The sequence below is a fragment of the Chaetura pelagica genome, unplaced genomic scaffold, assembly GCF_000747805.2.
Source record: "Chaetura pelagica isolate M959 unplaced genomic scaffold, ChaPel_1.0 scaffold344, whole genome shotgun sequence".
NCBI classification, from domain to species: domain Eukaryota; kingdom Metazoa; phylum Chordata; class Aves; order Apodiformes; family Apodidae; genus Chaetura; species Chaetura pelagica.
The window spans coordinates 11,144,915-11,162,320 of NW_009953098.1; the positions used below are offsets into that span (position 1 = coordinate 11,144,915).

Sequence of the window (17,406 nt, forward strand, 5' to 3'; positions counted from 1 at the left end):
AAGTATTTTATCCAATGCATCAACGTGGCCCATGGGGCCTCATTCTGAATGGACTTAAGCCCTTTGTATGGAAAACTTCCACTATTTTTTTTTTATTTTTTTTATTTAAATAGGCCTTAATGTGGATTACTTGGATGAAATGAGAAGACATTTCCTCTACATGGGAAGGAAAAGATTGTGCTGCTCAAACAAGTGAAAGAAAAATTACCATATGATACCTAAACAACTCCGTGCATCTATAATCAAATTCTGCTACTGTTTGAAGGCCCTGCTTCAGTTTCAGTACTATGCAACTTTTCATTTCTGTGATTAGCAGATACATAAAGCAGCACAAAATCAATGCTTTTAGCATTACAAAATAATTTTCTTGTAAAAATTGCTAATAGTTGAATGACTTCTCCAATAGTTGAGGGAAGAAACCAGTCTTAGGAACTCTATTTGAGGAAAGGGGATTTCTTCCATATTCTTGATGGGGCTTAAAAAAACCTATTATTCTGTAATCTTGTTGTGACAATATTCAATTTATATTTAAATTTATATTTTTATGTACTTAAACAATTTTAGCCAGTTGTACTAGTTGATGTCACAAAAAGTATCAGATTTCATTGTCAGAATCAGAAGTGACCAATGTTACCTGTTTGATTACTAAACCTTCACTTGCTTCACACATTTAATTGCAAAAAATAGAGGGAAGCAATTACTTCAGACTAAACTGCTAAACTTCATTTCTTACCATGATACCTCACAATACATGGTTTAAAAAAAGAAAAAAAAAATCCTTCAGAGGATCTTTATCAAACTTAATATTTGTGAGTTAGCTTTTTTCAGTAGGCACTGGAAAGTCAAACAGGCTATTTTAGGACTGTTTCCTACTAAAAATGTGTACCTAAAAAAATGCCAGGGCAAACATCAAGCTGTAACTTATTCAAATTTCTGAATCCCTTCTACAGAGATTCCAAAGTGGCTCTGAAATCTACATTGTTTTCCATGATGATTAACCAATTTCAGGTGGACTGGACAAGTATGGAATCTGAATATAACACAGACAGCAAACAGAATTCAGAATGTGTAGCCCAAGATGTTTCTAACAGGAAATTTACTGCTGACCCTGACATGTCCAGATAGGTTTTATCTGGAATCTACTGACTAGACAAGCCCTACTGCAACCACAGAAATCTTTGGTCAATAATTATTACAGAGTATATTGTTACAAAAATGAAGAACTCAGCAGAAACTGCACATTGTTTCAGAATCCATTTATAATATAGAACTGAACATTGAACATAAATTTCTTTCTTAATACAGTTACTTGCTTTATTATACTGGTATAGACAAACTATTAGCTTTTTGACTTTTCAGCAAATTTTCTAGATGATAGTTTTTTCAATACTACAGTATTTCATTGCCTAAAGAGATATTTTGTTTTAGCTTTTGATGCCTCTCTTAAAATTATCTTTTATGTGGTAAAGTTCTGTCCTCTCAAGAAAAATGTTACTACATTATGGCTTTCACCTTATAGAAGCTGACACCAAATGATGTCTCTCTAGATTTAAAATCTAAACTTGCACACCTGCAGTGTCACACTTTCACCTTTATTGCCCATCTGGCAATGTCTAAAAAAAAACCCAACCATACTTTCTGCTTTCAATAAAGAGGAATCTTCCAAACACAAATATTTTATCCAATGAAAAGTGAGGTTGAATATGCTTAGACAATATTCAAAGTTTACACTTGTTACTGTTCAGGTAAATAGTCCCCAAGAAACCTACTTTTAAGAAAAAAGAACCCAATCGTTCTGCCTTTCTTTACCTGTAATTATGCCAACCTCAGATTTCACAGAGTCCAGCAAGCTTCTCCCCCTACAAACTGTTCACGAAGTCTGTTTACTTGAAAGGCCCCATGTGCCACATTCATAAACAAATTTTTCCATTGTAAAATTTTTCAAGATGAAGTGAAATTTTAAATTGTAATTTCTTCCTATCTTCTCCATCAATGCTCACATCTATTTGTATTTCTCTTGAGATGTTTTTGGCCCACATTAATAAAATTCACAGAAATATTCACATTCCCCCCTCCTCATTCTCAAGACAGCTTTAAACTCTTGCATAATCTTCTTGAATTGCATCTTCAATAGTCAATGCAAGTGTAACAATAATTCAAGGAAATAGAATTACTGTGAAAGTAGTACAAAGCAGCTTGAATAAATAGCGAATGAATTCTTATGTAAGTGTACTTGAAAAGGGAAAACTAGCACAGACCTTCATTTCCATTATCTTCATCTGCATTAGGGGAGAATGTTAATATGTCTTCAATACAATTAATTCAATACTAATTGGGACTGAGGAAGCTCATTCTATCCTTTATCCTAATACTGGTAGTTAAAAGGTGATTTTAATTGCCATAGTAATCAGATATAATGAAGAGCAAAACTGTTTCTGATTAAATAACATTTGCATCAGAATTGCTGTTATATGTTTTTCAGCTCCTAGAAAGCTGTCTTCAGTTCCTTTTTTCCCCTCTCTTTTCAGATATGCACGTGGATGCAATGCTGTAAAAATTTTGCAGATGTTTTATCAGATGGAAATTATGAAAGACTATGTATAAATGTATCATAGTGCAGTCTGTTACATCCCTCAAAAAATAGGAAACACTGCTGAAAAACAGCTATAAAGAATGTTCTTTTTCCATAGAGATAGTGAATGCTAAAGAGAACAGACTGTTAAGCTCTTTTCCTACAGAATTCCTCTGATGCAACAAGAAAGAAACGTTCTTGATTTAGACTCTTAAATTTGGGGTCTCTAGGTATGTGATAATTTCAGTATTTCTGTGTCCCCATTCTTCACCAGGAAAACAGGCATACAGAAGTACCTTACTAGTCCAGGAAACTCAATACAGAGATGCATAAATAATAGGAGAGTGAAAAGAGCACCAGAAAGGACCAAATATTCCCAAGCACTACAGCTACAACTGAGGAGGTGGAGCTGATCATCCCATAAGAGCAGTGTCTGGAAGAATAATGCAGGAACTGCAAGAAGGTCTTGCTCTGGGATGTGACTGCATCACAGATTGACTGCACGACAGATCAGCGAGACGTAGTAAGAATTGTTAAAATGGAGGTTTTAATATTAAACAACAGGTCTCACTATAAATTGTGTTAAGGTGTAGCTTTAAATCAACGATACGTGAAATACACTTTTTCACTGAGAACACTTTAAATCCATTCACTACAACTCATGAAACACCTTCCAGTAGAACTGACATAAAGATAAATCACGGGCTCAAAATACCTTCATCTCCTTTAATATTTATTTTAGTTTAACTGAAAACCACTTAACCTTTCTGTGTGTATTAGAGAAGTGTACATGTTGGATAAGTTCCTACTGTAAATTTGTACTTTACAAGATGTATGTTGATTTTGTCACCTATCAGCCCACTCTGTTTCACACACAAACAGTTTTTTGAAATGTGGATGTGTTTTAAGATTCAGAATTACTGCAGTTTGTACGATACTGTTCCAGGGTAAACAGCTGCGAAGTTCCTATGAAGTTGAGAGTTTTCCTATATTTTTATACTTATCCTTACACATTTTGGAATATTTAGCAGGATTTGTATCAGTTTACACATAGTATTTACATGACTTCTCAGTTACATGAAGCACAAATCACTGAACTGCGTCTTTAAAATATTGGTAATTCTGAGGTTACTTTATAACTAGGACTTATACAGGACAGTCCTTGATTCTGGCTCCACCTCAGTTTTCTGCTCTCAGTTACACCAGATAAAACAGATGCTAATTGTAGTATTTAATGAATTCTAATTATTTCTAATCTGGATTCTCCAGTGGCCACAAAAAAAACCAATAACTGTAGCTGTGTAACCAGGTAACAGCAAAAAAATTGCTTATTACAGAATTATCCACTAAAAGGCTGGAAAAGATGGGAACCCTGTAGCTCTGACTTGAAAGGCTGTAGCAATGTATTAATATTTTATTCTTGAAAATATAGCTAGAGAAATATTTGAGAGAGTTAGGTTAAAACACCCTTTGGGTGAAAAACACCTTGTCAAAGTGACAGCTTGAGAGGACATCTGTGTCCTTCCTCTAAGTCTTCTGCGTCACCTTCACTTAGACAAATTTGCAAACTATTTATATAAGAAGCAATGAGCAGACAGAAGTAGATGTGTAAGAAAAAAAGTTACTTGGCAAAAACACTGCAATGAATATCAATGTTGTGAAATCCAGTGGCAAGGGAGCTATCCCCCCACCCACCTCCTAGCATGGCCATAGAGCTGTAGTATGTGAAACGGAAATTACAGTGTATTGGAAAAATATTTTAGAAGTATTAAACTAGCTTTGAGTTATGGCTGTTTTGGTGCATTTGACCAGAGACAGTTATTTGCATATTTGCAATTTCAGTTAAAAAAAAAAAAAAAAAAAAGACTTTAAATGCAAAATTAAACTTAGTTGTACTTGTTGACAGGGAACATATTTCATGGCAAAAAACAGAACGCTATCGCTGTCCTGAGGCATCTATGTCACTGCTAAGTCTGGTGTACTCCTCATCTGCTTAAAAAATGACCAATATAGACAGGTATGCTGCCACTGACTGAGCTGAAGCAATTTAAGAAGGTGTAACTTTCAGGTGTTAACTACAACCCTCAACACAGACCAATAGTATCTATCAACACTGCCAATAGTATCTAAGTGGGCTTCTTGTACTTTTCAATAGCTAATAAAACATTTCAACTTACAATGACTCAAGTGGTAGTTTAAACTAAGTTCCCTCTTAGGAGAGAGTAGGACTTCGCATAGGCTGGTAGGAGGGAGGGTGCTGATGTGATATTAAGGTGGTTCTTAGCCTCTCACAGAAAGTGCCTGTTCATTCTGCAAAGAACTATTTTTGGTCAGTTGACATATACTAAAGAAAGATTAGTCAAATGCTGAAAAAATGGATTAGAAAAGCCTCATTAGACACCTCTCTGAGAAAATGTATTTATGCACCATTTAAACTTCATATTTTGTTTACAGTTAAAGTGAAATTATTTGAAGGATCTTGTCACCTATACAAATTAGAGTTGTTCACTAAAACATATGCCACAGTATATTCAATATCAAGACCACCAGATTCCTCCTCTTTTCTTACTTTCCTCTTTCCTAGGGTGGCCTCATGCAAAATACAATCATCTCACCGCTGACAAGCACAACACATTGTTTTTTATCATGTTGAAATGTCACTCTGTACTCAGGCTCCAAGCTCAGCCAGGTTTTCCTGCTCCTAATAGTACTTTTGGGAGAACATGCAGTATAATATGGAGCCTCCAAGCCCAAAAAGAAAGATGTTAATTGCCATACTACCTTGATTATAGAGATGTTTGCAGAATGAAATTAACAACAAAGCAAGTTAGATGCTACTTCTTGGAATTAAATCCATATGAAAAAAATCAATTAACTGCTACAAATGAAAACAAGCCAATAATTGACATCAAAACGTTTTGAAAGGAACATTACACGTTAAGTGGCAGATACAGAATTATATGATCAGGTAGGCTAAAACAAAACAGAATTTTCACTGAAAAAGGTAACCTTTTCTTTTCCAACTTTCAAATCAAACAGCAAGTATTTTTCATATTGATGAGAAACTGCATTCAGTTTGTTGCTCCTTACCTTCTTTTTCTTTTAACAAATCTCTACTAGAAATGATGTCTTACCTTTGTTCATATCAATCAACTGCTGCTTCTTCTTCTGCCGCTCCAGTTTCTCTCGTTCAGCCTTCTCTTTTGCCAGTTTGGCTCTCTTTGTTTTCTCCTCCAATTCTCTTCTTTTGTAGTTTTCTTTTAACGCCTCCTGCATTAGATAGAATGAACATGCGTGTCTATAAACTGAAGGAAACAAGCAAGAAAACAAAAAATAACCTTTTTTGCACAGGGTTATTGTATTTACATCCAATGGTGGGGGGAAACCAGGGACTAGCACCCAATACTTCAAGCATCTTCAGAAATCTTGGAGGGAACATAACTTGCAATACTATTTGTACAAATCAGCATTATTAGATAATCAGAAGAATGAAAACTGAAGTAGCTTTGCATTTATGATTAACGAAACAGTTCCAAATTTTTCAGCAATAACATGTCTGTATTTTTTCCTCAGAAGACCCTAAGTGTAGCTTGAACTCATATCTTGCTGTTAGGAGGAATAAGGGGGGATGAAGCCAACCTCCCACTATCATGGACTTTTATTACAAGTAATTGAAACTTGTTGACTACAACTTAAGCTATAATTCCTCAGATATTTTTGTTGAAACATCCAAAGCAGTCAGATCACTTAAGTAGACAAACCACATCAAAAAAAGTAATGGAAGACAGGTGAATTTATAGATCAGAACTCTAAATCCAAAGTCAACAGGTTACACAAACTACCAAAATGAAAACTAGAAATGTAAGAGAATATTTCTGGATTAAAACCAAACCAAAAAAATTCAACCCCCAACAACTACTACCCATAATCTTGTCTCCACCCAGTCTAGAAGATATCCTCCCTTTTCACCAGAGGCTTATCTCAATTTCTGGCTGTGGTGGGCAGACCCTGGCTGGCCACCAGACACCCAAAAAAAAAGGAAAGAGTAAGATCATAGGATGATACAGGGAGACCAGTTACTGTCATGGGCAAAACACTCAAGGAAGGTTAATTTAATTTAATGCCAATTAAAATATAGTTGGATAGTGTGAAGCAAAGACAAAAGAGAACACCTCTACCCTTTATTCCTTCTTCTCACGCTCAACTTTGCTCCTTCATTCCCTCTCCTCCAGGCCCCCACACACCCTCCCAGGTGATGCAGCAGGGATGAGGTGTTGAAGGGTTGCAGTCAGTCCATAACGGTTCCTTCTCTGCCACTTCTTCCCCCTCAGACTTTGCACTTGCTCCACTCTGGGTCGTCCTTGCAGGCTATAGTCCCTCGGGATAGATAAACCAGCTCCATTGAAGGCCTTTCCCACAGCCTGCGTGGGAATTCCTCCTCCAGCACCTGGAGATACTCCTTCCCACCTTATCCTCTGGCCCTGCTGCTCACAGGGCTCTTCTCACACTTTTCTCCCTCACTCCTGTGTAACATTTTGCCCTTTCTTAAAAAGCTTTTGCACAGGCAGCAGCAGTTTCCCCGCCAGGCTGGGCTGCGCCCCGGGACGCGGCAGAGCAGCCCAAACCGGCTGTGCCCGGCACAGGGCAGCTCCTGCCTCTCCTGGCAGAGGAAGAGGCCCCTGCCGGCCGCTCTGCCAGCACCCACACATGTAAACCCTTCACACTTGGTCAGCACTTCTCTTCACAAATACCTAAATCACTCCTTTTACATTGCTTTCCCTCTCAAAAAAACAAACAACAAAAGAGAAACATTTCAATTCCCGTAAGCTGCTCCCCAAGATCCTAAATTTCTCCTTAGTTTCGCCTTCTCCAGGATACATTTATCACAAAGAAATTCACCGAAATCCATCAGGATGGAATTTCACCTAATGTCACAGGCAGACATGATAGATCTTTGGGATAATTTTCTTATTTATATTCACAACAGCTACAAATTCATTGCTCCCTTTCATCTCCAACTCACAGCATGCTAACGTCCTCTATCTACAAGTACTGTAGATTTGGGGTCCAGGTGATTTGGGGAGTCCCAACACTTAATATCCAGCAAGTAGTAATAACAGTAAAGAAGAAACTGGCTCAAAACATGCCCAGAATTAACATGGTACATGCTAATTAATGATATTTCATCTTAAAATGCTGAACAGTAAATACTTACTAAGCACAGGGCATAAGATAAATGCTTTCCATGTCAATGTTTATTTTGTTTCCTTGTACAATTTAGTCATGACTTAAAAATTAGGAAAATCACATAGTTCTATATATTCCTCAGAAATAACATTTCAAATGTCATCCAAGACTCACAAATGCCTCCCAAATACAGAATAGTAACTCAAGCAAGTGACAACAACATTCAGTGTGCATATGCTATCTCAAGAGTTTACTGAGGTAAAATACTCCAGACAGCCCCTTTCTCAATAGTTGATACTGTTTGCAGAGATGCTGGATTATCACAGTTACCAGGGATGTTCCTTGTGGACGCAGTTGAAAATTGGACCAAGAACTGCATTTGCTGTACCATCACATAACCAATTGCACTGAGAATCACCTTTTCTTTCAGAAAGGAGACAAGAGAATTAAAGGAGAAAAATCAATGTTTTATCCTTTTTGGTTTTGGACAGTTCTGTCTCTGCACATTCAATCACACTTGACAGAGATTTCATTTTACTGCAACTTCATAAGCTGTAATGAAAGTAAATGCCCACAACCTTATGGGAGAAAGCAAAAAAGAAATGTCATGGCTGAACTAGTAGCCCACTAGCTACTGACATACTATGATTAGATCATGGATTCTGTCATATTTTCTAACAGGAAGACTACAGTAGACTGAACTAAACAAGCTCTAAAATTATGGCATCTGAAATTCACTTTGAGCAAGACTCTACAAGTCCTGGCTGAAGAGAGATTATATTAAAGTAGAGATTGAAATTCATAAAATCACCTGGTTACCAACGATGAGTCAAACAAAAGCCATTCAAAATAAAGGTTTAATTTTCCAGAAGAATAGTAAGAAAATAAAATACTGCTAGCTGTATGTGAGAGTGCCTATCATTATCTACCTATACCCATCCTTTCATATACATAAATATGTACATACAAGCAAAAATAAACAAACCCCACCACTCCAACATATGCAGCACAGGAAACACAAAGAGGTTGGACAGGCCTGTGAATTTTTCTTCTAAATGTACATTTCCTACTATTTTCTTCCAGGATGTAAATGTTTTTAGAGTATTTCATCCAAGTCTCTTTCCAGAGACTGTAAGAGTCAGGGATAGGAAGTAAAAATGCACTAAGCACTAACCTACAATACCAGAGCTTTTCAAAACAGCCTGTTGCTACAACAGATAAGGTTGCAGCAAAGGGGCATTAACACCTGGTGCTTTTTGCAGTGGTCAAACAGGTCACTCTGCAAAGCAGGAGAGAGAAAGCCCAGCAGGGCTTCAGACCAACACACCTCTACAGCTCTTGGTCTCCAGGATGGCTGTTTCAGAACTAACAGTGCAATGCAGCACTGCACAAAGACAGCTTTAGAAGTATTTTCATAACAAAAAAAGGATTACTCTGGAGAACAAGGGGTCTTCTCTGCTCTTAGCTTTGCTATAGCACTCTGGAAACTCCTTAATAACAGTTCTAGTATTTCTCATTATTTTAGTAGATTGTTTCCTGCCATCTCCAATTCTCTTGAACCTCCTACCCACACAAATAATTTTATTACATATTCCTTATGCCACAAAAAAAAACAACAAACAACGCACCTGAAAAAAACAAACAATAAACAAAACAAAACAATAAGGATTATCTACTTGAAACATCCCCATTGTTTAGAACATGCAATCCCTACCCTTCATAAAGTAGTATCTCAGAACCAAACCACATGGAATGTAATTGTTATTAACTCTCCATCAGGCAGCCTGACTCTTAACCATTTCATATTTTTTATCTCATCTACTACCACATATTCAGTTTGATGAAAGCCCAAAACAAACAATTTGCAAGAACATACTCCCAGTTATTTTCAAGTTATGTGCTGAAAGCAAAGTATTTGTATTCATCTGTATTTATAAACATACTTTATATTTGAGTTAATATTGCTACAGATTTAATAATAGTTTTTCAAAGATGATGATGCCTGTAAGTAAAGGTAAAGAGGATTTTTACTGAGATGTAGAATGGTTGCTACCGTGTTTGCTCTGCTTTAATTACACCATCAATCCTTTAAATTTCCTTGACTAAAGTTCTACTGCAAAGGTGTGGGTTTTGTTGGGTTTTTTTTGTTTGTTTGTTTGTTTTTTTCCCCTCTCTCTCTCATGTTGCTTTGATTTCTTCATTATTTACTATTTCCTTGCTTTGTAGACCTCTAGACTGTGGACAAGCCTAACAATTTCTACAACAAAGGCAATGTGATTCTGCACCTTCCTTAGCAGCGTGATTTGAGCCCCACCTAACCTAAAGTTAAGTCTTAAATTAGAAGAAATCCAAATCTCATGCTTTCACCTCTTTTTTTCTTTGGCATACTTTTATGCTCCTTTATATCTGTTCTATTACAAACTCCTGAGTTTCATTGGAATTCTTTTAATACAATTTTTTTTGTTCTCAGGTTAGCTTCAAGTATCAAATGGCAGTGATATCTTTTCTGTGTAGTCTGCAGGCTCAATAACCTAAAAAGGCAGAGATCAGTTTCAATACAGAAAAAGCAGCTCTGTAATTGGCATTGCTTTTAAAAGGAAAAAAAATCAGATTTTTTACTGTAATGTAGCTCAACAGTAACAAAGTACATACTAGTGTTCATAGATACACGAACACTACATAACTACATTTATTCCCTAATAAAACAAAACTAACGTTACAATTACAAATCACACAAACATCACAAAGCAAGAAACAATCCACAGTTCAGAATAAAACCCTTCCCAACAGCTTTGGAAAATGTCTGAAAAAGTATTCATCTAGATACTGTACTTTCAAAACATATAAATTCATATAAAAACTGAATTCTTTTTTTCAAGTGAAACTGAACAGACAAAGATTTGAACAAATATAACTCCCTCTTTTGGGTCATGACCCTCAGTATTTTTGGATGGTGCCTAACAGCTGGCAGTTTTGCTAACTCCACTGCTAATTAAAGTTGAAGTTTGAGTATGCTTTGTGTTAAAATAAAAAAAATAAAAATCAAACCAAAATATTGTGTCTCCTAGCAGAGAAACAGATTCAGCAAGGAATATTATATCTCATTGTTAAGTGAGCTAACTGAAGGGACACAGAGCTTGATATTCCCCCTTGTGATTATTTGGATTCATTGAAGTAGGGCTCTTGCACTCAGGACTGCCAGTTTATAGCTTGGTTTTCTTTATTCAGCAAATAAAAAATTAATGTATCTCTTGCATTCTAAACACATCTTAAGTTTTGACAGACAAGCAGATATTCACACACCAATGTGGTTGTAAACAGACTCTCTAAGGTAAATTATTAAAAACAAGGAGAAAAACAAACTAATGCACAGCTCTCCTTGGATATTAAAGATGTAGCTGGCTACAAAGCAGCCATGTACCAATGATGAAGACTGCCTGTAATCTCTCAGGCATTCCCTAAATTTGCTTTGCAACTGCAAAATATGTGAACTGAAGTTCAAGCAAAAACCCTCCATAAAATAAAATAATCTTTTTCAGTCATAATTCATTAGGAACAATGAACTTGGATTAACTGGAAGTTAACCTACAGAAATGGAGTTAAAAACCAGTGGCTTGAGCATTTGGTTTACATGTAAAAGAAAGATCTCTCATGAACACTCCTTGGAAGATAACACATTCAAATACATTGTTACCCTAGTGAAAATAATGGAAAAGAGATGTAATGAGCTGGTATTAAACAAGAGCAGACAGATTGAATTTTCTGATGGGAAGGCATGAAACAGTAAGTAGAAAAGATTACGTTTGGGATACTGCCCCATGGTTCATGCACCAGGGCCATTTCATCAGATACAAAATGTCTTTAGCATGCCAAGACAGATTAAGATTTTTGGCAAGTGTAGCTGCTGGTGCACATTCAAGTAGGGAAAAAGGTTTTGCTGCTGGCTTCTCAGCTGTGTTGCAAAACTGCCTGACAGTGAGAGGTAGAAGAGGTTTTTGCTGTTTAACTGAACTAAGTTGAAGGCTACCAATGAAAAACTATCTTGCATGTCTTAATTACTTAACAGTATATGTTTCAATAATTACTGAATAGCCCCCAAATGGACTGATTTGGGACTGTTTTAATAGCTCCTTTGAGTCAATATAGCAGAATAAAAACATTCAAGTCTTTCAGATTATTCCTGAGAGAGCTGAAATACACACATACAGAAACAAAACTTAATATTGTCATTAAAAAACCCAAACAAACACAAAAAAATCGAACCACACAAAAAACCCCACCCAAACAAACAAAACAACCCAACAGCAAACACAACCCCCCCAAAAAAAAACCTAACAGCAAAACACATTAGCTATTTTGGGTACAATCTGGTAAAAGAAAGCAGGGCTTACAACAGATGAATTATTGCTTTGTTCAAAAAGTGTTCTTTCTGGATCAAGGAAGAGAAATCAATAGGTTGGCAAATGAAGCCTTGCAGCATCATGCGGGTGCAACCCTTTAGATTCTTTAATAGAGTTCATACTTTCTAAGGTAAATCCGTAAATTCTGTTCCTACAAAAGCCTACATTCAGTAGGGACTGTGAATTTTTAAATTATTTTTAAACAGCAGGACCTTGAATATGATTTGTTGAAAGATTTTAAAGTTTCTGGATAGAAATTGTCAGCAAATTCTAATAGAGGCTATGAGAATTACACACAATGGAGTGTATATTGATATAAAGCACTTGAATAAGAAAATAAAACTGCCTGAGTTTGAAAGATTTTGCATGCTTCCTTCCAGACAAGGCTGATGGAATATCAGAACAAAGTGTTCTAATGATTGTATGGTATTACACACCAATGAAATTACAAATATGGGGAGAACCTCACCAACACTGAAGAGATAAGCTTTTTCAACTCCAGTTTTTTTCTTGAGGTTCCTTACAACTTCCACTTCATGCTTTATACTATATTGTGACAGGACAATTCAATTCTATTAGCTTGCTTTGGGTTTTTCTAAATGTGATAAGCAAGCAAATATAAACTTAACAAAGTGAATAAGCAAACTAATTAAATATGCAAAAATGCAGGGATCAATCTGAAATCACAACTAAGAGAAACATGGATCCAAATTATCAAATTATCTTAATGATACATGAACAAACAGAATGATGAGGGTATAAGTACATGGAAGATCCTTGTGGAGATTTGACACAATTCAGATTCCTTCTTTTAGGATTCCTCCTTTTAACCCATCCACAAGGACAATCACATCGCCACAGAAAAGTTAAGACTTCCAGGAAACAAATCTAAGCCCATCTTTGTTGCCTGTTATTTCTACACTTGCCTATCTTTAACTGCTTCCTTGCAAATCCAGTGTTCTCTAATTCAGTTTAATTTCTTTTATCATGATTTATTTTTATGTATTTTGGATATCTCGCAAGAAAAATGCCACCCTTACCTATTATATCATGTACAGCTATTTATTTAGCAGTACTACCAGCTTGTTATAGACCTGAGTTATCGCTCCCATGTGAATTCCTTTGCTTCTGATCCCATTACTTATAAACTCTCCTAGTTTACACCTAATTCCTGATTTGTTCAATATCATGTTAAAAAAAGTTATCCTCAGCACTGGTTGGATGTATACACTGAAGTGGCAATTTAGACAACTTTAAAAAGGGTCTTGGTGTATGTTTTCAGGGAGAGGAAGGGATTGCTATATACTGGCTGTTAATAAGGACAATGTTTCACTTTTGATATCACCTCTTGGGAAATTTCACTGGAGAAAATACTTCTTGCTCATTATTCTTTCTTTTTTCATAGCTTCCCGCTAGCTAGGAACTGTTATCTTTCAGACTACATTAAAGAACTGTTACTTTTTAGGCAGAGGAAAGAAACTGTATTCCCAGACAAATAACTAGGGAAACCAATGAATAAATACAGCCTCTCTTTTAAACCACTCTGGAATTACAAACTCTATTTATGAGTTTGGAAACTAGAAATTTAGCTTGACTATGTATTGTATTTCATCGTAAATCTTGTTTATTATGTATTAATTTATGTATTGTACATGCATTGGTTCATATTATTGTAGCCAAGACCCTGCCATTTTCAAGGGACACTTCAAAAAAGCCACAGAAAAAATGTTCCTGAGTCATGAATCTTGAAATTTACTTTGAAGCAAGTTACAAGCAAACATATACTAGAAAGAAGAATAGGTCTTACCAGGTACATTCATACTCAAGATGCTGAATCCACTGTGGTGAAACTTCTTTCTTATGAAGGCAACATAACAGATGTTTGATTTCCTGCATGGTACAGGGCATCAATCTTATAAAATGTTAAAAGACCAGGGTAGTGGTCACCATAAAAAGTGTTTGTTTAGTGATCATTTAATGTGTCATATCATTTGGGGGATTTTAATTTTCTGGATCTTCTATTACAGGGTTACTGTAAAAGATCCCAGCCACACAGTAACCATCAATCAACAGTCAGTGTTGATACAAAAGGGCAGTTTATTTCATGGGTCTTTTACAAGAACCCATCCCTCATACTGCCAGTTGATGAGTTACATCTGCTTGAATATTGACTTATACTGGAATACAACCCTTTCTCCCTAACTACGTTTATAATGCAATTTAAAGATTTAACTCTTTATTCAATTATCTGCATTTACATGAATGTTTTCCAGACAAGAAAAGCAGTCCCACTGATAAAACAACTAAGAAAAAAATAAATCTGTTCATTTAAAGAAAACGTTTCTCTGCATTTCTTAACAGCAATACCCATAAACATATGCTGTTACAGCTTCAATTTTATCCAACTAATTCTTAAAGGCATTATTGCAACATCGGTTTTTTAGATTCAAAATTCCACTTTAAGCCTATTTGCCTTAAAATGGGAGGCCACACAGCAAGCAAAAATCTGAATCATTTAAGAACTGTACAAGAAAAAAGAAAATTTCGCATCTACTGCTAGGTTATGTATTACATACAACTTCCACAAAGCACATAATCTGATTAAAAGGAAGTTTATGTCCAAACAGGCACGACAGATTAGGTGGCTATTTTTACATACTCTAGCACCAATAGAAATGTATATTCAGAAAGTGACAGATTAAAAATACTCCAGTTAACTTGACAGAAACTCTGAGACATCAGGTTAAAGTGAAGAAACAAAACAGAAAAGAACAAACTGGCATCTTGCTTCAGGCAACTTGTTCATCATTATTTGATAAGAGCCTGAAATCATATCAAACCAAAATGTATCGGGCTGTTATTGTCCTCAAGGACAATAGAAACATGTTTACTTTCAATGGAAAAGAGGACTAAAATCCATAAAATCAAAAAAAAAAACCATTTCCTCTTCAAAATAGTCCTAAATATGAGAGGCATATTATTATTTAGTGGACCTACTATTTTAGCTGCAAAGTGAAAAAACCACATCAAAACAAACCAAAAAACCCCACTACATCTTAGTACTACTAGAGATGCAATTTCTCTGCAATCATCATCTCCAAGAGAAGACTGAATACACCACACCTTTTTTTACTCCCTCCAAGCTTGATTTTTAATCAGGTTTGGTTTGCAAAGGAAAGTCATGCTGAATTGTTTTACTTCTTTCTTGGGATGTGCTTGGATACAATGAGGTTATCAAGACCAACTCAACCACAAAATCAATGCAGTAAATATAGACAGAAATTAGAAGTATCACAAAAACATCTAGTTACAAAATCACTCCAAAGGTTTAAATATTTTACCTAATTTGGGGAGGGGGGGAAGAAAAAACCACACACATTACCACCAAGAAAAAACCACACACAAAAAAGGTGAGCAAAAAGCAGTACAACCATGAAGGATCAGGAGGGATAAGTTTTCTAACTGTAAGAGGCAGAGGGATAAAGTGAAGCAAACATCATTTTGTTGTCTCACTACACCCTTGGCTCTAATTATGTTATCTGCAAAAATGGTTAGAGAAGGCTGGGGATAAAGTGGGAGCAAATATAAAACATGAGATAAATAAACCAACTCTGTTTCTTCTACCTGCATCTCTAGGCTGACTCACTATATTACAGCTAAATGAACTGAAATGGCTGACAAGGAGTTTTTTGTTAGATTACTGGTCAGAAGTGCTGTAAGTTTCTTTGGCTATTTACAACCATGTGATGGTGTCACTTGGACTGTGAATTCCTAACTACACAGGGTGGTTTTCTCCTCCCATCATGACAGAACAACCCAAAAAGTACTTATTCTTTCTCAGGTGAAGGTAGACAGAGGTTGATAAAAACTAAGTACAAAATATTAATTTGGTACTTGACTGGAAACTTTATATCTGGACAGTTTTTAAGACAATAACAAAATTTCCACAAGTGAGTCAATTTCTGGGGTAATTGTCTATTGCTGGGAAAAGGACAGAAAATGTTTCAACAGCAATGGATACATCTCACACAGACCCTGAGAAAGCTCAGCTGCTGGAGCAGCCCACACTGTCTACTGAAAATTTCCTTTCCTCCTGTTATTTAGGGATGGCAGAATAACAACTTATTTATATGGAAAATTTTGTTGGAAAATAATTTGAAGAGAAACTAGTGGACACAAAGGAGAATCACTGTATTTCTGATACACTTTGATCAGGAAAATGGAACATGAAAAAACAACTTTGACTGTTCCAGAATTTTTTATTCTCATATACTCCACATCTTGTCATTCAGCCTAACTACTTCTGAATGCTCAAACCATGTGGAGATGCTTTTTTTCAAGACTGTTTCTGTACAACTTGCAAAAGGCAAGCAATTAGAAAACATGATGCATGCATATATTTTTTTAGTATTCAAAAATAGACATTATTTTCCATTTGATAGATCAAAATGTTGCAAAAAATCCTACAGCTATTCTTTTCCTTATAAAAAAAAATAAATAAATTACTGTACTGTGAACTAGGCCCTTCTCAAGTGTCCGGAAAAAATTTAAGTCCCTAAACAAGAATCTTTATGCCATTAAAGTCTACAAGGTTCTGCTCTAGTGGAGGAAATAAGTCAAGAAATTCTCAAAAGACCTAATTACAAGTACTACTACTACTGTATCTGAACAAGAGAATTGACTGAAGCACAAAAGATGTTAAGGAAAGAAAGTGTCTCCTTAAGCTACATAAGCCTCAGATTTCACTTTTTAATGTTGAAGCATTACTATTTAAATTAGTATGCATCATACTTATGGTCCAGGTAAATGTCCTTATTAAATAACTTTTCTAAAAAAGGCTCTGAAGAGAAAAGGATAGATAAAAAAACTAACATCAGATGGATATAATAAACTATAATTAACTCTTTAGACCAACAGGTAGCAATAGAACAGTATCCTAACAAATTATTTTGTCCACTTTCTAAATTACAAAGCCATGCAAAAAATTAACCCTACTTTTCCAGAAACTCAGAAAAACTACTTGTAATATGTCTTTTCTATTTGAAATGCAAGTTGAAAAATTCCAAAGCAGAATGCAGAACTTGATAGTTCTGTCTGGATCAACTAGATTAATTTACAGGGACTTGCTCTTTAGGATCATTTTTCACCTCACAGCTTGTTATTATTAAGTAGAATACAAATATTATATGACTTTCCTAAGAGGAGCTGACCATACATAGATTTGTAGAAAGTCCAAAAGCAGAAAGA

General features: G+C 35.6%; 1 protein-coding gene across 1 annotated transcript in view; it reads right to left on the minus strand.

The window, feature by feature from the left end:
- DIAPH2 (diaphanous-related formin 2) overlaps positions 1–17,406 on the minus strand; it is a 195,346-nt gene that overhangs the window by 54,681 nt on the left and 123,259 nt on the right. The window contains exon 26 of the mRNA XM_009997260.1: positions 5,707–5,842. Within this exon, the coding sequence (XP_009995562.1) occupies positions 5,707–5,842 (136 nt within the window). The remainder of the gene's footprint in view (positions 1–5,706; positions 5,843–17,406) is intronic.